At 36.6% G+C, this 24,079-nt stretch overlaps 1 protein-coding gene across 3 annotated transcripts in view; it reads right to left on the bottom strand.

Moving 5' to 3' along the window:
* PDS5B (PDS5 cohesin associated factor B) overlaps positions 1 to 24,079 on the bottom strand; it is a 101,327-nt gene that overhangs the window by 75,890 nt on the left and 1,358 nt on the right. For all 3 annotated transcript variants that reach the window (XM_048295045.1, XM_048295044.1, XM_048295042.1), the window contains exons 2-3: positions 4,767 to 4,892; positions 1,154 to 1,357 (exon numbers count right to left, since the gene is read on the bottom strand). In XM_048295045.1, the coding sequence (XP_048151002.1) occupies positions 1,154 to 1,357; positions 4,767 to 4,874 (312 nt within the window). In that variant the 5' untranslated portion in view covers positions 4,875 to 4,892. The remainder of the gene's footprint in view (positions 1 to 1,153; positions 1,358 to 4,766; positions 4,893 to 24,079) is intronic.

The following is a 24,079-nucleotide window of genomic DNA, read 5'->3' as shown; positions in this document are numbered from 1 at the left end:
ATCAGGACACCTAAAAACCAGATTTAAATATAGCACAGTCGAGAAAGCTAGTATTTATCTCCAGTTGAAGATGGTGCAATCAATAAGTAAGGTAAATAGATGTTGTATCTCTGATTACACACTAATTCAGAATTAAGAAAACAGAGCTAAGAAAAATCCCTAGATATCTCTCCAGTATGTCTGCTAACAAAAGATGTACTACTGCAGTTGAAACTGCACTGTTTCCCTAATTAGGAAGCACTGGTGGTGCAACCACTAGATGAGAAATTGAGTGATTTCCTCTTAAGTGATAATAGATAGACTGTCCACCACAACCATCTTTTTATCCTAGTGTGGAATAAACAAAGACCAAACCAAACGAAACAAAAAAGACCACACACGCTTCTAAATCAGGGAGCCAAAAAACCACGCATTTTTCAGTGTTACTTTCATCTGGTTTTTTGTAGATTTTCCCTAAAACTCAGTTCATCACTCTAGATTCTGACCACGCAAGGGAAACAGTTTGATTTTGTGAGTTGGAAACAAAGTTATATTTCTACTAAAAAAAGTTTAAAAACCCAGAAAAAAAATACTTTTTTTTCTGAAACAAATGGAGCAGATCTGTACTTCCTTTTCAAACCTGACATTTCTCTATCAACCATCTCCATCTAGTGGGATCAGCGATGTTTGTAATTGCAGAATTTTCCAAGTCACATCAAAAATCATTAAACTCTGTACAAAAGTACTTTATCTTTGTTTCAATAGAACCTTTATCTATAAATATACAAGTACCTGCCTCTTGGTAGCTTAATTGGAGACACAGGGGTATTTTCCCAAGTGAAGGTATTAGCTATCTTGCAAGAGATTGTGATAAAAGTTATACATATAATCAGTATTTCTAAAGTAACAGTTCACTACCTGCAAATCCCAATAACAGTTCAATAAAATGATTATTTTCAACACAAATCCAAAACTCTCAAAGTTTTTGGAAGATGTATAGCCCTTTATCTCATGGACAATTGACCTGACCAATCATATCCCAAAATCAAGTGAAAGCTTTGAACTGCTTAGGCTGAACCAGAGATAAAGGGAGGGAAAAAAACCAGTCATAACCAATTACATTAATCACTGAGTATAAAAACCTGGTGTGGAAAAAGAGATTAATTTCATTTACCTTCAGTTTATCTGGTGAAGTGTATGGAGCTTCAGGGGCATAAATTCTGAAAATATCAGCAAGACAACATGCTACCAACAGACGTACATCCTTATCGGGATGTTTGAGGAAAAAATCTGAAGCAAGATGTAAAGCAAGATTTAGGTAGAGCTCCTTTTCTTCTTCAGAATCCTGATCCATGTCCATGAAAGTTTTCACAACCATCTAAATAGACAGACACACATCAGTACATAAAATGAAATATTCTGTGTAACAGGATCCTTACTAAAAGTGACTTTTCTGGTTTTGTGCAACTTCTGTCAGAAGCATTATTAGCTATGCAGTAGTACTTACTTGAGCAACCAGTGTTTCATTTTTCAGGGTACTGGAAAGACCTGGTCAAGTCCTCTATCAAGTGTCCCAACTGTGTCCCAACACATAGTCTCAGCAGAACTACAGAAAGCCTAGTTGTAGACTTCCCAGATCTTTTTGAGAAACCATATAATCAAGTTGGACAATTGAAGAAGTGCAACAGCATTCACTGTTACAGCCATTCACTTAAAATTTCAGAAAACACCAAAACATTATTAAAAATATTTGTTTCTCCCTCAACAGTTCAGTGATGATTTTTTTCCTTCTATTCTCTTTCAGTTTCAGCTTTTGCCCTATTACTCCTCTGAGGAAAATTCTATTCCCTGTGCTGTCCAGAAGCAGAGCACACACTTTGAGCAAATGCATATATAAATCCAGGCAGCCCAGTGGCATGGATGTTGTCCAGCAAGACTAAAATGACCACTAGGATTATTAGGATCCAGTTATGGAAGTTATGGAAGAAAAAAAGTCTTGGACACCAGATATTTAACATGCTAAATAAAACAAAAGCGGGAAAAGCTATATTTAGTAACTGCTAGTTGGTGAAAATTCTTACATTTAAAAAACTTTCTGAAGGAGAGAAATTTACTGACAAAACAAAGTAATTATGCTCTTCTCCAATTCCTTATCTGACTCACAGAGGCAGAGTTATTTTAAGGAGTTTAACTCCTGCAAAATTAACAAAATTATACTAAAGACTTAATTACGCTATCCTGAGAATTAAAGCCAAAACTCTCATCTATTTCTTCAGCACAGGAAGAGATATTTTTCAAAGAATAATAACGTCAAGCCCTAGAATCCTATAACACTGCAAAATACTTTACTTTGCTATCGTTTGTTGTTTAGTTGGGTTTTTTTGCCCCCTCTAAAAAATCTACTATAACTGGTTAGGGAGCAACAAACCCAACTTAAAAAAAACCCTGACTTCTGCATGATTAGGATCACAGAAACTGTAAAGTTTTCAAGCACATGAGAATCCTTTACTAAAAGGCACAGAAGACCAACAGCTCATGCACACACAACTTCCATTGCAAGAAAAATAAAGTCCTCCTGTGTCAGGCACGAGATGAACCACTTGAAGTGCACTGGTGCCCTTATACACTAATTAAAGTAATTTATAAATCAGAATTGTTTTCATTTCTATGAAAAGTAGTCTTTTCATACTTCTTGCAACAAGTATGGGGTTTTTCTACTCTGGAAATGAACCTTTAGTGTTTCTTCCCTGATAACATGAATATCTGTACAAGTCAAGACAACAAAGATCGGTCATCCTGTCTGCAGACCAATCCATCACAGCGTTTAAGGAAAAACAAAGGAAAACAAGCTGGTTGTCCAAGCATAGTTTTCCAGCTTCCTGCAAAGCAATAGGTTAGAGGACTCCTGAGCCTGAAATCACACCCAGACCACCACGATTTATATTCCTGGAGCTTCATCTTCCAGATGTGGCACATATTTCTTAACCCACTCAAATTTTACTACGTCGTTCTACAGAAACAAGCTTTGGAATTCACTTGTATAAAACTTACAGAAAAGTGTATTATTAGACTGCTGGCCTAAAATTAATGTTTCATTAGATGATGACTTGGTTCTTGTGTATTAAAAGAAACTGTGGAAAAAATGCTTTTCTCACACTATTCATCATTTCCAAGTGTTTATCACCTTATTTCTGTCTTCAGTGCTAGTTCATGACCATAATCATTTAGTTTCCATCTCCTTTCCAAATCTATTATAAACTTCAAGAGGGCATCAATACAAAATGCATAACATTTCCAAAGTAAGTTATGCTAACACAGAAATTCACTGCACATATTTTCCATTTTATTCTCTAATTACCAGTAATTTGCATTTATATTAATATATTGTCATTAACAAACAGCAGAATGTCTCCTTCTTCACAGAAAAGTGCTTTTTTCCGAATAATTATGTGAATTCGGCAGTCAGAGAAATCAAGAGGCTAATAGCTCCCTTATTTATCAACTACTGTTCTTTAGAACCTGCAACTGTGTTTATACTGAAGTTTCTGTACACTTGTGGTGCACCCTGGATCATCCAATCTGTTATAAAAGAAGCACTGTGCATTTTTCCCCTGCCTGAGCACCAATGATTTCACAGCCAGAATAAACAGTTAACAAGAAACACAAGACGTCCTACAAAGTCCTCCTCTTCTGCAAGACAGATCAAGATGACAGAAGGGACTAAACATTCAAGGTCAAAAATGAAATTAAGCTATAGAAGAAAAACGATCAGTAAGAACTGTGGTGCTGCACTTCCACAAGCTGAAAAAAATACGCAAGTGCTAATAAAGAACTCCTTCTCTTAGGAATCACTAATACACAAAGTTACAAATGTTGTCTTTTATTCAACATCACAGAATGCAATATACTCACTAAAGTCTATCAACCAAAATCCCAAAGCCTAGACAGGTTACTGGGGGGAAGAGGAGAAGCAATCTTGTGGTTTGGGATTTTATTGGTTTTTGTTCATTTACCCATAATTCCAACTGACTTAAAACTACTTCTTCAGAAAAACTCCAAATTAAGCTCTTGCATCTGTTAGAATACTTAAGGTTCCTCTCCCACATCTGCTCCCTCCTGTTTCACAGGGCAAGCCCAAGTTGCAGGCATTCCTTCTGCACAATACAGGTCTGCCTTTTTGTGAGAGTACACAGGTAGATACAGATCTGTAGTAACAAAATTAGCCTTTACATCTGTCCCAACCTTCCTGTACACTTAGGCCAAACAAAGTGGTCAAGAACTGAAATACATCAAAAACTGTATGTATAGTCAAAGTATATAGACTAAAATGTAACAAAGACTACCTTCATCATGACACAGGCTAAAATAATGAGAATAAGGGGGTTTATAAACAAACCAAAGAGCACGAGTGCGTAAAAGGAATATATTGAGGGGTATCTAAATTATTTCCAAAATTATGACTCTCTTTTAGAGAGGAAAATACTGGAAAACAATAAAAGCACTGACTTAGCATCATAGCTGAAATAAAATTTAACTAGTATTTGAAATTAATGCAGCTCATTTCTATTTGTGATTTTTTAAATTCATTTAAACCTTTTTTGAACAAGCCACTTCAAGAAAGTGGTAAGAAGAAAAGGCATGAGAGCAAACAAGTTTCTCCTTCTACGCATAGAAAAGGTAAATCCCAAAGAAAAATAAAACCCTTCCAGATATAAAATATAGTAATAGGATCATTGAACATCTTTTACAAGAAACTTTAATCTGCAAGCAATTACTTGGTTACTAACCTTTAGCCTTCTCACCATCTCTTCTTTAGATATTTTATCAGAGATTTCTTTGACCCCTGGAGGATAAGTGATTTTTCCATCATTGGCTCTCGTCTTTGAATGAGCCATGATTTCACGGTTTTAAAACTGTGGAAAGAAATTAAGAAGATGATGTTGTTTAACTAGTTCATGTTTAACCTTATCTGTCCCACTTTGACAAACAAAATCCAACTAGAAATATACCAACAAACCCATACAAACACAAGAATGACAAAATATTTTGATCGGTTTCAGTAATCTATACTGTGGGAGACAGCAATGGTTTTGATATCCAGGCAAATTGTCCTACGGCACAATACAGCTTTCAAGAAGTACACAACAGAAAAAAGCTAAAACTCCTCATTCTGGAATGTATTTGATCTTCACACTAAAGAGACACAACCAAGAATCTTACTGTATTGTATGATATGTTTCCACCTCTTGGTAATAATAGATTCTAGTAGCTTGGGCATTCAGACATCTGAAGTGGACTTTGTGTTCTATTTACAGAATGCAATTTCCCAAAAAGCCTAAACACCAGTGCTGTTAAGTGTTACACATCACCAGTTGTAACTTGCCAATACTGCCAGAAAAGCATCAGATAGAGAATGAAATTAGAGACAGAAACAGAGCCGACCAAATACAAGTCTTTCCTCTGTGCCATTAAAGCCAAGTTTTCAAGTGAAAGACTGCAGATAAGCAACACTATCTTCTTCCTAAATTCCAACTAGGAAAACAACTCAGTTACTTAGTTTCTCAGTCCCTTTACACTAATGCAAATACAGACTACCATGTAATCCACTCTAAATTATGCAGAGTTTCATTGCTGTAGAGAAGGAAGCTGAACTGAAAGCTTTACTTACATAAAAGTAATCAATACAAAAGATGGTGAAAAAATCTAGATGGCATGTGTGGGGACAATTAGGATCTTAGAAAAAAACTGTACCAGGGCAGCTACAAATGAACAAAGAAACAAAAGAAACAAATTTCTTTGTCATTGCCTTGATATTTTTATTTATTTAGCTAAAAGCATGATTCACTTCTGACAGCCATGACTGTACTGAACTGTGAATTCCAAGTCAGGAATTTTCTTCCTACAGACCTCCTATACAAGAATCTATGTATACTTTGAATTTCTTGGAACTACAACATCAGAAATAAAAATCAGCCAGAAGCCACAAGAAGACATGGGCTAGCAGCATGTTCCATAACAGCCATAATTAAAACTTACTGGCCCCCAAACCAAGGTCATTCTACACTGAAGGAAAACTAATACTTGAAATACATTTGTCTACCCAACCCCTCCAAAACATGTCAACATGTTTTGTATGCTTCAGTCTATATTTCATGAAAACAACCAAAGTTACAGACTTGCTTCATCTTCACTAATCTTTTACCAAACAAAAAGCTAACATTGGCTTTTAATTTTTTTTTTTCCAAACAACATATACAGAACAACACATTTTATTTTTGTAAATAGGGAAAATATGAGTAGAACAAACATAATCAGATTTCATTCAACAGGCATGATGTGCAATGTACTTCAACAGATACAAAAAAGTCAACTCAGTTTCTGTCATCTTCTCTTCACCTACATATACCCAGCAGTGGAACAGCACTATGTACCTGAAGTTGTAGTTAAAACTGATAATGACAAAGCTGGGAGGAAACAAAAGTCATTGGAGTAACTTTTACTAATACTAAAATACGATGTCACTTTTATCTCCATTATATTTCTTTAATGCACTGTCATGACAGTAAGTTTAGGGCTCCTCAAAAGCAGACAGAAATTCTAATCAAGTTTACTCTTCTTGCTGTTTGACATAGATACTCCAGTCTACCTTTCAGATGGGATGATCTTATATATTATAGCTAAATTCATTTTAACAGCTCATCACAGCAGAAGGGAGCCTTGCTCCCCTGAATCTGAGAACATAAAAAAGCATCAGATGCTTTGTTGAACCCATCAAACTCACCAACTCAAAAAACAAGCCTAATTGTTTTGGAAAAGCATGTGACAGGCATCAAAGCCAACTCAAGGGAAAGAACAGGAACTAAGGTAACTGGGGAACAAAACTCCATTTTCCAGTGGTGCATAGCTGTCAGATCAGATCAAATGCAGTGGAAACTTGATTAGAACATGGTGATGTGGTCCTGTTTGGAGCAGATTTTGAAATAATTCAAAGACTGAAACTCATACGTTACAGTCAAGTTGAACTGTCTAGCTCATACATCCAACTGCCACACAACCAAGCTTTTAAGCTTCGGTGGCATCCAAGGTCTGGATGAAACTGAACATCTGTATTGTGTTTATGTGGCAAGGTCTTGGTAGTGGGGGAGGCTGAAGGATGTCCCTGTGGAAAGAGACCAGAGGCTGCTCCCACAGCAAACAGAGCTAGTTCCAGACAGCTCCAAAATGGACTCATCCCTTGACAAAGTCGAGCCATCAGTGACACTGGTAGTGCCTCTGTGATAACATATTTAAGAACTGACAAAAAATGCTGCACAGCAGTTATGAGGAAGAAAAGTGAGAAAAACATGAAACAACCCTGCAGACGCCAAGGTTAGTGAAGAATGAAAGCAATCTCCCTGCATTTATCTTGACCCATGAGCTTTTCCATCTTATTTCCTTCCCTGTTCGATTAAGCAAGAAAAATGAGAGAGCAGCAGTGTTAGCACCTAGCAGCCAGCCAAGGTTACAGACAGGGATGTACACAGCTTATCCTCTCAGAAGTATAGAAAAAACTAAATAGGACTTAATTTCCTGTAGAATTAATACATCTAGTCTTACAGGGTCAAAAATAATTTTCAAATGGTTCTATGAAATGGCCTATTACTTAGAACATAAGGGATAAATAATTATAAACCTTCTAAACTTCCTATAAAATACAAATTTGCAGATCACTACCTAAAGTTTTTTAGGATTAATGGTAAGCTTTACTGAGAGAAACAAAAACCTTTCCAAGGAACAGCAGAAAACAAAACCTATCACTCAAAAAAGAGAAAATTCAATGCTATGCAATCCCCTTGTACAGCAGTTATAACTTCAACTGTTACCTAAATAAAACTTAGTTTGTTACATTCCACCGCTAGAAGTTCCTGTTCTTCTAGACTGCCAGTATAACTGTACATACCTAGCTTTATCAAAATAATCTGTGTTGAACATTAGTAGAATCTAGGATTTTATTGGGAGGCGGTGGGGGGGAAGAGGGAAGGGTGTTTTGGTGATTCTAGCCAAATCCAAGTCTCTGTGATTTCACGTTACAAATACATGAGCTGTTTCAGTGAACTTCTCTCATGGAAAAAGAAGATAGTAACAGCTAAGAACAACAGCCTCAAGGCCAACTGTATCTACAACATGTTGAAAATTAAAATCCATAGGCCAATGATGTGACATCCAACAACTGAATTTCAAAAAGCTTTTAAAAGACATTTTTAAAGATCCACAGTATTTTAAAAGAAGACTTTGTAAGATGACAAGCATTTTGAAAAAAGGAAATTCTTTGAAAGCTTCTTTGAGATTCAACAGAGACTCAGCTGACAGGTTTTTTTGTTTGTTTTTTTGTTAATCAAATGAAAGTTTAGAAGTTCTCCACTATATTTTCAGAAATCCAGTCTTACTCCATATATACAGTCAGAAGGGAAAGAAAAGGGAAGAGCACAAGTCTTACAAGAAGAGGCTGAGGGAGCTGGGGTTGTTTAGCTTGGAGAAGAGGAGGCTCAGGGGGGACCTTACTGTGCTCTACCATTACCTGAAAAAAGGTGTGGTGAGGTGGGGATCGGCCTCTTCTCCCAGGTAATGGAGTGAGAACGCAAGAGGATATGGCCTCAAGTTGCATTAGGGGAGGTTTAGATTTCATGTTAGGAAAAACTTCCTCACCAGAAGGATGGTCAGGCATTGAAACAGGCTACCCAGGGAAGTGGTAGAATCACCATCCCTAGAAGTGTTCAAAAGGTACGTGGATGTAGCACTTGGGGACTTGGTTTAGTGGACAACACAGTGGTTCCGGGTTAACAGTTGGACTCAATGATCTTAGAGGTCTTTTCCAACCTTAATGATTCTATGAAAAAGGAAAATGTTCAGATGGATGCCTTTTTTAAGGCAAGAAAACACTTCAGACAATGAAATGCTTTGTACCATGCAGAATGCAAGCACAAACTAAACATTAAGATGTGCACTGTTTCTGCTGTTGTATGAGGACAAAGAAGGGAGACAGATGTCACAAGAAACTTAAACAAGTATATAACGAACAAATTCCAGTCCTAATACATAGGAATAAAAAGCATGATTCAATCAGGCTTTGGTTGCTTCAGTTATGTTAAACAGTACTGTAAGTTTTCAAAAACGACGAAGAAAATAAACCTATTTTAAGCTAATAGAGCATTTAAAACACAAACTCTACTCTTTGTACACAAGGAGATGATAAAGTAAGACTGAAGATGTCTAGGTACTGCTTCTTTCAACACAGAAGCACCACTGCAATTATAACTTCAAAGACCTGAAGTCAGGAACCAAGAGCAAGTCTCTAGCAGTATATAACATGACAAATTAAAAACTAAGTTATAAGGGAGGTAGGGTGGAAGAAAGTAGTACAGAGAACAGAAAGAAAGGTGACAAAACACATACCCTTTGTACAGTGACAACAGGAGCATGGGGGGAAAAAGTGGAACTTGCATTTATTGGGCATCAGAATAGGATGGATTAAAAAGTCATTCACCTCTTGTGACAAAAATCAGAAGATCATGTTTAATGTAAAATTATGATTATCAGCCAGACCACAAATGGGAACAATCAATTAATCTAAACATAGTTAATTAGTAGTAAGTACCACTGCCAAAATGTGGTCAAACTCAATTAAATAAACTACACACGAGTTCTGTCCATAATCAGTAGCATCCAATAGCTACTCAGTTCCAGCTAAGTCTACTGGCCATTGTATTATTAAAACATTCAGATGTTTTCTATATAGTAGATAACTTCATGAATAGCTTAACTTCACATACACTACTTGCTCAATACTGTAAAATATGGATTGTGATTATGCAAATTAAACATGGATTGATATCTTGCATATTAAGTACCTGTGCAAATATACTTCAAAGGTCAATAAATATCATTACAGGATGTTAAGTCAATGATCTAAAAGGAGGACTTAAACCACACTCCATTTAATTGTATTTTGTTTGGCTGACAGTTCACATTGCCTACGGTGGTTTAATTAACTGTGCTAATCATTAAGCAAACTGTGCCTTAACATACATGAAGTCCTCATGTGTCAACAGTGATTTTCCAGAGATCTATACATGTGTTTAAATCCTCATCCTTCAAGATACTTTTGTAGAAAACTTACCCAAGGGATGAAGCAAACTTGAGCAAATCAACCCCATATTCCTTTCAAGTCTGTCTTCTGCCTTACTACTGTCTTCTCTTTAAAATTCAGAATCCAAACATGAGGACTTAGAAGATCACCAGAAACAGTGATCAACTTAGAATTCTAACTCCATCGTCATTATTATTTTTCAGAACTTTCACTGAATATATAATTATTTATATAGCTATTCTTGAGATCATTTAAAAACTATGTTTATAAAATCTAGGAAAGTATACATCAAATTTATGTAGGCTAATACATATACTTCTAAATCTATGTTTGCAAGACATTTTTCAATGTGCCACTGAGAACACTTTCTTCAGGTTCACAAAGGTATTAGAAGCTCAAGTGAATTTAATAACTGGTTGGCATGGAAAAATATTTCAATGTGTAAAGAACTAAATATATGTGTTTCCACAGTTCATCTCATTCCAACAAAGAAGTGTAGCCAAGAAAAGGATTGGCAAATATCCATCAACACTTTCTCCACAACCAAGCAGGATGACCAGTGACCTCTCGCTGTCATAGGCCATTCCATCAACAATACAAAAACAGTTTAGGAGATACAAAAACATTTTCCTAAATTGTCTTGTGAGATACTGCAAGAAAGTAAAATCTTCTCCATCTCATAAATCACAGTATAGATTTCATGCTGAAGCCCTATTCCTTTTTCAACACACAGTTTATAATTTATTTTTGCACCCTCAGTAGGTAACATCTTCATATGAATTAATATAAACCATGACAAATACTTGGAGATCACTAACTTTGTTTCAACAACAAAGGACGTATGAAAAAATTTGTCTAGATGTAATTTCCTCAAAAGATGCAACAAGATATCATTAAGAGATTACTCAGCAACTCACAAGTGGAAGAGGCAGGCATCTTTCTACTTCATCAATATTATTAATAAAACACAAATAATATAACAATTTAAGTCATTTACAGAAATTCTTTACATCCTGGTAAATTCCTACTGGCGTATAGCTGATTGACAACAATTGATCAAGGTGAGAAGTGACTTAGGTATTAAAGACTTGCATTATCCAACTGCCACTAAACTAAATCTATTTCCGTAACATATCTACCACTAGGGAGTTTTAACTTGGCTATAAAAAGCCACTCCAAGCAGAAATTTGACAGTTTTCTGCTGCTGAATAAAATAGAAAACTTTAGAGTGTTGGACCAAGGGTGCTTGTGTAAATCCAGGTCATTTTTCATAGCGATTCAGGTATAATGCCTAGATTAATACTTTCCATTCTCTTTTAGAAATGTATCATATTATACTGTTTACTTAACTATCATTAAATCAAGATATTAGCATTATCCATAATATCAATAAAATGCTAGTTTCCCATTTCTATAAGGCAGCATAGTAAGGACTGATACAGGAAGAATTTATAGAAACCACTAATTAAATGTCTTCTGAAATGAAGACCCAGATTATAAAGTAAAAGTAACACTCTCAGTCCAACAAATGACATAAAAAGTACTGGGTTTCACTACAGAATGCCATTAATGGCAGATCTTTGACAGTCAATACAGAAGTAATAATATCTGTTTAAATTAGGAAATACTTTTTCAAACTTACACTAGAAAATACAGCAAAGTGCATTAGCTTTCTTTATCAATGTATTAAGTAAGCACTTTGTGGAAAATGAAAGATGTGCAGGTGGTAACTGTGCAAGAAGAGACATCATCACAATGTCCAGAGAACTTGGAGGATTCAGGAAATGAACAAAGAAGAAAACATTAAGACATGATACCAAAATCAGCACATGCGCACTAAAGGGCCTCCAGCAACTTAAACAGAGTTGCAATCAGCTAGCAAATGACCCCAGGCAAGTCCCCATTTCCACTGGTTAAGATTTTTTTCAAACTTCATTAAAGAAAGCCTCCCAAAGATTTAGCAAGTATAAAGTATTCAGTACCAACTTATCTCAGCACACAGCTCTCTCCAGTGGTGTTGCAGACACTTGCAGCTTCCACAAAAACATAAGTGACCCAACCTTAAGTTTCAGCATGTTTCCAGATGTTATTGTTGTCTTCTTTCTTTTAATAAAACTGCCTCTTTTTTGTGCCCTTTATGAAATGGCATTTTTACTGAAACACACTCAGTTTTAAAAAAATTATTAGAAACTATATAAAAGAATTCACCATTAAACCATTCAACAACCTAAGCAAAAATAAAACTGACTTATTATTGTGGGATCTCTGCTTTCACACTTCTACTCAAGAGTAAGTAAAAGGGACTGTAGGAATTAAAATGGCTTATTTCTGTGCATGGCTGCTGGAGAAGAAATTACAAAGAGATAAAAACTGGAAAGTAATAGTAAAAGAATCTGACAGAGAAAGAAGACTGTAGGCTGACTAAATATGATTTTAATAAAATAGACATCTGCAATATATTTGTCAGTTACCCAAGTACTAGGGAAAACATTCCTTAGGTGGTAACATTATGCAACCATACTATACAAAATCTGAAGAAAAGACAAACTATGACCAGCCCTCAGAGCGTTCAAACAGAAGTAATTTGGTGATGTACACAACTCCAGCAGGGGGGGTCACAGTAAACGTCACTGCCAAAGGAGCAAAATTAAGACTTAAGCTTTTGTACCCTTGACTGACGTGCAAGAAAAGTTTTTATACTACTAAGGGAATTCAAATAACTACTTAGTGAAGTTGTAAGTAGGAATAGAGCCCTCAAAACAGGACAGTTCTACCACAAAGACCAGGAAATACAGAAATAAAGATAAAATTTAAGCCAAACTGAGATACCCACTGTAAATATACTTTAAAAAAAAAAAAAAAAAAGGAAAGAAATTGTACTTCAGTAGGTAGAATCAAAAAGGAAAAAGTACTGCGGTATAGTAATGACTGCAAAGAAAGAAGTTACTGAAGTATCCTATAATGTCAGCTGAATACCCACTTCCAAAGAAATGACAGGCAAAACTTTCCTGTGACAACTGGTAACAGGTATCTTTAATCAGAAGTTACTGTGTCTACGCTTAGGAACTTCACATTTTCAAATCAAAGCAACTACATGGGCACCATCCAAGAATTCATGAACCACTGTGGAATGCAAAGCTTTTTAAAGGTATTTAAAAATTAAGGTGTAGTACCCTCCAATTTAAAAATTTAAATTAACTTTAAAAATTAAGGTATACTGCACAAAAATAAAGGCAGCACTCTCATTAATAATGTAGAGCAAAAAAATTAATAATACCACCACTAGAGCTGCACTAGTTTGACATTAATGATAGTTTAAGAGTTTAAGAAAAAATCTGCATGCTGAAGTCAGAATTTCAAAAACAGGGATAAATGGAACGTCTAGGCTTATCAGATTACCCTGGGAAAATTTATGTTTGATTCATCTGTGATAAAACAATTAGCACTTTCCTTGCACCAAATATCATTTATTATGGAAGCATTAAATTGGAAATCATAGACAGATGGATGCAGAGATGGATGAGACTGTCACTCAGTAAAACACTGAAAGAAAAGTTTAGAGAAACAGAAATGTTTGCAAATAAAAAGACTGCATATGAACATCTAAACAAGAATACACACTCTTAACTCAGAAAAAATATCAGCTGTAAGAGGAAGACAACAGGGGTCTAAAGAGGGGTCCAATGCCTAGGTCGAAGTATAGTCTCATGGTGATTTTTCTATTCAGCATTAATTATAAGACAAGGTACTTCAAGAACCTCCTCTCCCCACTGAAGATACTCAAGCACTATTTGGACACAATACTGTGCAATGTGATCTAGGGCGACCCTGCTTGAGCGGAGAGGTTGGACCAGATGACCCACTGTGGTCCCTTCTAACCTGACCCATTCTGTGATTCTGTGGAACCAACAAACCAACCCACCCTCACAAAACCAAAACCTCAATAGCTACCACCCATTTTAAGGTACTGGCAAGAACTTGCTTGGAATACTATGTGCAGCTACCAGCACCTATCATCCAGATAATTTAAACTGGAAGAAGCGCACGTGAAGTCTATTACATGAGGACAGCACATACACAGAGGCGACAAGAAGAGATTGTCAGGAGGGTAAGTAGAAGAGAGGCAGAAATCACCATAAATCCCAGAAATACTAGGAGATCCCACCCAAAGAAAATTAACCACCATAAGACAAGAGTTCGAAGATAAATAGCTCAGTGAAGAAAAACTGATCATGAGATGCAGACTTCTAGTTTTTAAATCAAAATTTAAGAATTACTTTCTTGTCAGTAACTGAAGCAAAATATCCAAACAGAATACGGTACAATTTGATCAATACACAGATTAATACCTTGCTTTCATATGGTATATGAATAGTTATGTGAAAAGCAGACCCAGAAGTCCACAAAACATTCTTTTTCCAGAATCACCAGAAACACTGGAAGTTCTTAGGCTGGTACTTTAAAAGAAGAGAAGAACTGACAACCAGCCTAGGTATCAAAAATCACTAACAATATTACTGGTTTATGATCATAATACTGACACAGCCCTCTTTTAGCAGGGAAGCTACTTTAAGGTTTAGTGAAGCAGGAATTATTTGTCTCCTTTCTACAACTGCTAGAAAAGAATGGGGGAAAAGAGGCAGGAATTATTCTTTCCCTTTACATTAACTAGTTTCAAAACAGACTAACAAAAAGCAGTCACAGAAACTCAGATATCTTGCATTACGTAATTTCAAATGATTAGCAGCTGTAGTACTCACACAAGGGGAGAAAAAAAACCATGCAAGAATGGCATAAAAGCCATGAGGAAAATAAGGGGAACATAACAGGAAGCAGAAGACAACTACAACACGCAGACATCAGGCACAAATCAAGTTTAATCTCTGTGTTGCCCCTTGGGAGGAAACAACACTTGGTATTATTTTAGCGTACCATTTATTTGGCTAAAAATGCCTTATTGAGTCTAACCATGAAACTTTGTTGGTTTTTTTGTTTGGAGGGTTCTTGGTAAGAATTAAAATTAAACCAACATCCCCCCCCAAGAAAAAAACCCCAACACTAAGAATACTAAAAAAACAAAATAAAATACTAACAATAAATAAAATAAGCAACTAAAATACAAAACAACCAAAAATATAAGAATACTAGTATGCTACCATAGAAGCAAAATGACATTTTGTAAAGTTTCACACTGGTCAATCAATATAAAGGTATTTTTGTAACAAGTCAGAATTTATATCGTAAATGAAATGCCCTTCCATGCTTAACTTTGCACATAGTTTTCAAAAATACAAAATTATATGTTTTACATCCTACTGCAAATTATTTGATACAGAATTATTAAAGATCAAACAAAGAATGCTAGTGGGATGGATTGAACTATAAGACCTAAAAGAAAGCATGGGTATTGAACTGCAAAGTCGGATGTTCTTCTAAACAACAGTCCATCCAAGTCAATATGAATTATAAATACAAGTTTATATTATAACTGCCTATAGCAATCTTAGTACCAAACCCACATTCAGCTGGGTGTTTTAGAAATAGAGGTTGCCTACCCAGATGGCTTCTATCAGTTCAGCTTTTCTTCCCAGCTAAAACATTTTATTTTGCTTTTTGCAAAACTGTGACAGGAAAGCAGACTGAAAAAATAACTGTGTCCCCAAAGACAGAGAAAGAACCCGTAACTGGTCACAAAGCACAAATCAGATGAAGACATACTGCAACCAGTTGAACTAAGTGCATTGTAAGACCACAAGGACCAACAGCAGTTTCAGGATCTACTCACCTATCATCATATATGAATCTACCAGTAAGATCACTTCAATAAAAAAGCTGAAGATTCTTTTAATATTTAAGTCTTAACTTACCTTTGACACCTACCTCAACACTTGACCAACATGTAAGTTCTCTGCCAATAATATATTGACTCCTGTAACTTTTTCTAATACCCTTACAATTATTTAGCCCTATGGGGTTGAATTTTCACCGAATGGTTGAGGTTGGAAGGGACCTCTGGAGGACATCTGGTCAAATTTCCCTGCTGAAGAAGGGTCGCCTGAAGCTGGTTTGCCAAGGAGTGCATCCAGATAGCTTTTGAGGATCTCCCAGGATAGTGACTGCAAAATCCCAGAGCAACCCGTGCTGGTTCTTGATTACTGTCACAGTGAAAACATTCAGAAGGACCCTCTTGTTTGTGCACATTACCTCTGGATCTATTACTGGGCATCACTGAGTGGAGTCTGTCTCTATCTTCTTTGTAAGCCACTTTCAGAAATTTACCTACATTGGTACATTTTAATCCTGATTTTGGTATAAACAGGCGCATATGTACAGCTATGTCAACTTTCTTGATAGTAAATTTCCAAACTCTGGTTTGTTTTGTTTTGAAGTTCATGTTTAATATTTAGTTATCCTATCCTTCAGCTGCAGCTCATCACTCACATTAGGACACAAGGAGATGGAATGAAGATGCATCAGAGGAAGCTCAGATTGTGACTTTAGAAAAAGGTTCTTCACTGACAGGTGGTCGGTCACTGGTACAGGCTTCCCCAGCGAAGTGGCCATGGCACCAAACCTGTTCAAGGAAGGTCTACACAACATTCTCAATTATACGATTTAGTTTTAGGTAGTCCTGTGTGAAGCAGGGAGTTGGACTTCATGACCCTTATGAGTTCCTTCCAGCTTGAGAATTTCTATGGTTCTATGTCACATTTGCTGCACAATGATAGACAAACTCGTGGTGTGCAGTGCGTGGGCTGTGCTTCCATCAGGCTCAGATCTGTGCTGATGTGCAGTAAGGACACAGACCTCATTTTACTAGACTGGATCATTGCCTTACAATACCTTGTAACTCACTCTCAAGGAAGAACTCTCCTCCTACCCAGGAGAGCATTAACAAAAAATCAAATCAAAAACAATGACAAAAAACTGTATACACTCCCCACTGGATTGTGTCCCATAAATAGAAACCACTGGGACACAAGTAACACCTATAAGAAATTAATCCTTATTTATTTTAAAAGGACAAGTTTTGCAACTGAAAGGAGCAAGTTTTAAATTATTAATAAACAAATATAGCTGCTTCCACTATGACTGTAAGCATAAAATCACGATACAAGAGTTCGGAGAGTTTCCACCTATTACTTAAAGTACAAGAACTATTCAGGCACACACTATAGGTTGCTCTCTCCTTATTCCCCTGAAGTTAGAAGGTTAACATAGCCAAACCAGACTAACAAACACATCTGGTAAATCCCGCTGACAGCTGAATCCATCACTAATCCACCTGTCTGCTTACAGCCAGATGTTGCTGTTTCTTTAGCACAAAAAGCTGGATTTGTTCACACCTCAGCCAGATTCTCAGCTCAAGAGCAGTCTGTCTTAATTAAGACAAAAAGCTCAGTTTACCATAGAAACAACTGAGGTTTGGACACAGTGCTACTAACTCCACTGCAGGGACCAACAAGCTCTATTAGACAAATGGACTAGAAAGTTTAGGGGTTACAGGACAGGCATTCAACCAAGAAGCATAAGTTAATGAGAGAGGGGAGAAAAAGAAAAAAAAAAAGGAAAAAGTAGAAACAAAATGCACAAAAAATTCCAAACAAACAAACAAAACCCCACCACCATACACCACAGCTGACATACCCTATCAGCCTTGAGGTTCCTAAAATGCACAATGTATGTAAGTATCTGAAGGGAAGGCATCAAGAGGATGGAACCAGGCTCTTCATTGTGGTGCCAAGCAATAGGACAGAGGCAATGGGCAGAAACTGATACACAAAGTTCCATCTGAACACAAGGAAGAACTCCTTTTGCATAGGGATGACTGAGCACTGAAGTAGGCTGCCTAGAGAGAATGTAAAGTCTCCTTCCCCAGAGACATCCAAAAGCCATCAGGACATAGTCTCAAATAATATGCTCTAGGGGACACTCTTTGAGCCAGGGGGCTGGACTAGATGACCTCCAGTGATCCCTTCCAACCTCATCCATTCTATGATTCTGTAAAGCCTAAGACATGTTGAAGAAGGTGACAGAGGAAGTACAAGGTACAATGAAGGACGTGAATCAGAAGCCCAAGAGGTATGAAGACAAACTAGATGGAGAAGTCACTAATGAGAGACCAGAGTAGAAAGATCACCTGCAGCTGGCAGGAGGGGAATGCAGCCCCAGCAGATCTCAGTCCTTTCCAGAGCATACAGCGTGCAAATGCCACGTTACACTGCCCTTCTACCAATAACAAATACTTGCAAGAATCCGCTGAAAAGCTCTCATCCCTCGCCCCACATAAAGCTGCTAAAAGAGAGAACTTATTACTACTAACAGCATTCCATCAATTAGTCATAGATACACAAAGCTAAAGGTTACAACCTAAAGACTGAGAGGAGCAACACCATACAGTGAATTTGTTTACTAAGTTTGCTTCAAAAGGAACAGCAAAAATACAGAAATAGTTGTAAAAGCAGTTATTAAGAGTTAAGAAACAGAATTAAAGTTTCTTATACAATATTAAAGAGAACACACACAAAGGAGCTGATGTACCTGATCCTTCACTACTTTTTTTCCACACCACAGGATTTCTTTCTCACTCAAAGCAAAGAAGCTATTCAACTTTTCTCCTTATAATTTTACGTGTGTCCTTTATTATACTCTAAGCCACACTCTGAAGAGACTTAATTTCTTACTCGACTTTTGTAAGGCTTCACGGCTGTATTATGTTAGTGTGCCACAAAAAAAACTTGTTTTTGCAACACTTTCACAAATTTTTCATAAAAATAAGTATTCGTCTCATTTCATAGATGACGAACCCAAGTTACAGATTGAAATTTAAGAACTAGCCACCAATTTTGCCTGTACGGTTAGAGGAATTTAGGGCACAACTTTTAAAGTATGCCAATTTATCCAGCGCTGCATCTTAAACTAAAGCATCTGTTGAGCCAAGCAGAAGTAGTCTGGGTCTAAAGCCTGTCTCCCAGGAAATCAATGCACTATTAATAAGCTCTTGTGGGAAGTTTGGTTTAAACAGACTTGCCTGGGATCACAAGAAACTGACAGAAAGAATGAATTCCAGTATCCCAAAGTGACATTCAATCATTCAAATTACTAGATGTGCTTTTCCCTTCCCACAGTCCTCTGTCAATTCATTTTACATTTTCCAGCTTTTGGAAAAGAAGTCTGCTGACTTTGATATGCAGCTCTAATTGCTAAATACACCTGCTTGAAAAAAAACCCAACATTACAACTAAAGACTATCATAACATATACTTAGAAGGACAGAAATTAATTTGAACTGTTTACTATTTTTAGAAAGAATTTGTAATTTTAATCTTGTTTTAAAGCTTTTTTTATGTAATACAGAAGATTCAAGGGGCAATGGCCCATCAAGAAATAAAAAGTTACTCTAAATGTGCTTTTATATTTATACACACACAAAATGCAGTATGGACAACCTAATGCAGAACTTACTACAGCCAGCATTTGTAACTTTGGGGAAAACTTTAGAAATGTTCCGTGTTCTCAAAGTACAGATTGGCCAGTCTTTAAAAAAAGAGTGCAGAATATTTCTTTCTAGAAACTGTACACGTATCGAAATCTCTTTTCTCAGTTCTTGGAAGCATTTCTGTAACTGAAGGAATTACAAACTGCATGATCTAAGCTGGGCAAATGGAAGAGGAAATGCATCTCCTGTTTGTTGCCTCGCTGAAAAACTTCCTCACAACTCTTCTGAAGAGTTTACCATTGGCTTATCTATTCTTTCCTCCATTTTGAAAACCCAGGAAAGCAAAAGTTATAACCTTATTCTGACCAGTTCATACTCAGAGGAAGAAAAGCAAATGTAAACTTTACTTTATACCATGAATTAGGTGAATTCATCTCCCTTAGACTTTTGAAAAGCACTGGGTGGCACTTGGACTGTCCAGAGACATTGTACCTCACAAAAGCTTTCACAAACTGATGACACAAAAAGTTACAGTTACTTCCATAGCCTTTGTTTCTGTGTTCAGGAACTACACATAATGCTTCATACTGAACTGCCAAGTAACAAAACCAACAAAATTATCAGAGAAAATATCACACCTAATGGCAAGCTGCCTAGCATCTCTGCACATTTTCCCCAAGAAAAGTCTTTGAAATTTTACATAGGTAGATGCAGAGAAAAAAAAAAATCCCTAAATGTAATTACAAGTTTCCATGAAGCTTCTTCTGCTCATTTCTCATAACTGACAACAATTCAATTCTTTTTTGTTAAGAACAAAACCTAACATATGTGGTGACAAAGATTTCCTAGAGATCTGATTGCCTTCATTGGAATGTACATCTAAGTAACAAAGCAGTACTAACAGAAGTGAACAGTCAAACTCAACGTGGCCCAAAGACTACATACAGAAAGTTTTGATGTAAATTTTTTTCAGGACTTCCTCACAAGCAGTATGTTTGTACTTACTGTGAGTAAGTGTTAGGTTTTTGGTTGGTTGGTTTTTTCCTTGTAGTAGTTTTTTATCTGTTCCCTTTCTTCCTAAGACTTTCAGAATGAAGGTTTTTGACATTGAATTGAGCTACAATGTGGATATACTGGGATGTCTCAGAGAGAACCAAAGGCTGCTTTGGCAGAAGTTGTGGACAACCAACTTCTCAAGAGTGACTTAACAAGTGATCACATTTTAGCTGAATCTAATACTCTTTAAAAGAGCTACAGACATCTGTCCCCAGCACAGGAAGGACATCAGCCAGCAAGTCCAGAGGAGTGCCACAAAGTTGATTAGAGGTATGGAACACCTCTCCTATGAGGAAAGGCTGAGAAAATTGGGATCGTTCAGCCTGAAGGAGAGAAGGCTTTGGGGTGACCTAATTGTGACCTTCCAGTACCTGAAGGGAGCCTACAAGAAAGATGAAGGGACTTTTCACAAGAGCATACAGTGACAGGACAAGAGGGATTGACTTCAAACTGAAATAGGTTTAGATTAGATATTGGGGGAAAGTTCTTTACTCTGAGGGTAGTGAGACACTGGAAAAGGCTGCCCACAGAGTTTGTGGATGCCCCATCCCTGGAAGTGTTTAAGGACAGGTTGAGTGCAGTTCTGAGAAACCTGGTCTAGTGGAAAGTTCCCTGTCCATGGCAGGGCAGTTGGAACTATACAATCGTTAAGGTCCTTCCCAACTCAGGCCATTCTGTTGCATGAAAATGTAGTTTAGGCGACTACAATGGAAGCAATTAAGACAATAACATTTTTGACTGCTAACTTCATGTCTTTATTTGTCCATTGTGCCAGTTTATATATAGGTCTTTATTTCTTGCATAAAAAGCATGCAAGTGAAGCATCTCATTTCAGCAGCAGAAACATCCACCAGGATTCCTAATTAAGTCAGAGAAAAAGTACACACAGGTAGTTGTGTGTTGTCTGAAATCGATCTTTAAAGAACAGGGTCTAAATTAGAAAACCCCAGATGGGGTCCTGATCCCTGGTTACGGTACTCCCATATAAATGGTGACAGACACAGGATGATTAGTACAAACATCCCCATCTGTTCCCAATGATGTATGGCACTTTTTTATTATTATTTCTTGAAGCATATTAATACCAAAGTTGTTGTGAGCTGAAAAAATAGAACTGAAGATCAGGCAGTATTAAACTGAATGCTGCAGAATGTTTCTCCAGTGCTTGGAGTGGGATGCAAAAGAGTAAATTCCACAGATAGGGACAAAGTAATAGAGATTTTAATCCTCAGAAGCTACTTCAAGGACTTCTTCATATTTTAGAAAAGACTGAACAGCAGTATACACTGAGACAGACAGTAATAACCTTTAAAAAGAATGGAAGTGTTAATATTTTGATTCTTAGAAGTGAAACTAAAATACTACTTGTATTTCATTGAATTCTTTCAAGTTGGGTTTGTTACAGCAAATATTCGCATAATCAGCTTTTTTTATTGTGGAATTCTAAATGTTCCAAAGAGGTTTTGAAACAAACCACTAACTTCCTAAAATAACAAGGTTAATTTTCATTCATACAGTTCACTTTTGATATATTTTATTTTTACTTTACAGAACTATACTAAGTTCTGTTCTTAGTAACAGAACTAAGCAGATAAAAAACCCCTCAGCTTTTCTACAAGACTACATTCAACTGAAGAGGCTACCAATGGAAAAGCAATAGGTATGTAATTTATATGTATGGACAGCCTTGACTTTTAGATGTTCAATCTCTGAGGGCAAGAAAAGATTCTTTTTTTTAAAGCATATATTTTACAATTCTTTAAAAGCCTTGATTCCTACCAGGATCTATCAGTGCTGTTCAGACAGTCCAGAGGGTCTACAAATCTGGAAAATTAACGCAACACTTCACCACTAAGGACTGACACACTAACACATCTTTTAAAAGTTTCCTCAGTTTTCCCTTACCACCTAGCTTCAGAATTGACTGAAAGCCTCCAATATTCTCTCAGTCTATCCAAAGATTATTTCAGGTTGCAGTATTGACATTTTGTGCTAAGAGTAAAAACACCATTACTTTAGATATCTGATAAAAGGAGAATGATACTGACAAGCAGTAAGATAATGTTCCACATATCAGAACTACTTTTTGATTCTAAAAAGGAACTTCTCTGAAGGCAGCAGGAAAGACATACCTTCCTTTTACTTGGCATAATATTTGGGGCAAGCAATATAAAGGGATAGGGATATCAGAGTGAAATTGATAGGGAAAAATAATGAGTTGCAGTATCACATTTTCCTTCCATCTCCAGTTTTGCATGCTTTTACTGTTCAGCTTCATATTTTCTTATTTGTTGCACCATGAAAATTCTCCTTGTGCAACAAGTAATCTTTATCACCTCTCCCAACTCAGGTTTAAAGAAAAAAAAAAACATATTACCTCCAAACACCTTTAAATGAAAATCCTTTACTAAACCAGAAGACTCATACCCATACATACACATACCCATAGAGCCCCTTACTCCTCTGTATGACTGTAAATTGAGTGACTGAAAAAAGAAAGAGAGGAAAAAGGCTTAACCTGAAAGCCTGGTAGAAAGCAACATATCCTAAAAGAAAATGCATCTCTCTCAATCTACAGGAGGTAACAGAACCTCCTGTTCTACAGATTAAAAAGGAAAATGCCTGAGGTTATGCCCATATTTCATTACTGTGCTTTTCAAAATGCTAGCAGTGACTGTTGGCTTTTATATGTTTAATTACAGCTTAATAACAACTTAGGTGACTTGCTCAATTTCAGTCCGTAAGTAAGCATGATAGATAAAGTCTAAATTCAATATTTATAAGAGGAAAAAGAAGTTGCATACAAGTGCTAAACATATGATTTTCCATTTTAATTTATTTAGTTGTTTCATCAAAAACTGAACTATAGCTTACCCAGTCTGCATACTAACTAGTAAAGAGGACGCAAGAAACGCATAGGCACATACTACAGTACAGGATCTCTAAAAAAACCCCTAACAAAACACCACACCACACCCAGACACATCATACTCCCCACCTTACAGTAATTAAGTTCAACCTTGCTTCAGACATAGACACAAGATGTCATGCAAGTGCTGAAGTACTAAACTACTTTCTCCAGCAGCGCATGCTTTCAAACGCTGTGATGAACATGATACACACACCTCTGCTAAACTACCTTACCTGATGGCCTGCCACTGTCAGTCTCCTTTCAGGTGCTCTGAGCATGGCATACATTCAGTTGTTTCACTTCTTTTTGAGGTATTACTTTACACAGTATAATATTTAGCATATCTGTAGTACATACAAGACATTTCGAGCAAAATTTCTACCACCTGAAAACGGAACAACTCCACTAGTTTGGAGGGAGAAAACCTGAAAGAACGCACGTCGTCTTACCCCCTTCCCAAAACGTGATTTGACATTCGTTTTCAACTATAAAGCCACTCAAATTTTCAATGCTCCTTCTATTCCATCCCCAGTGAAGAGAAACCAATTCCAGCCAAAGCACCTACCCG

Source organism: Corvus hawaiiensis, chromosome 2, assembly GCF_020740725.1.
Source record: "Corvus hawaiiensis isolate bCorHaw1 chromosome 2, bCorHaw1.pri.cur, whole genome shotgun sequence".
NCBI classification, from domain to species: domain Eukaryota; kingdom Metazoa; phylum Chordata; class Aves; order Passeriformes; family Corvidae; genus Corvus; species Corvus hawaiiensis.
The sequence above is the reverse complement of the archived record's forward strand: the minus strand, read 5'-3'. Positions and strand labels throughout refer to the sequence as shown.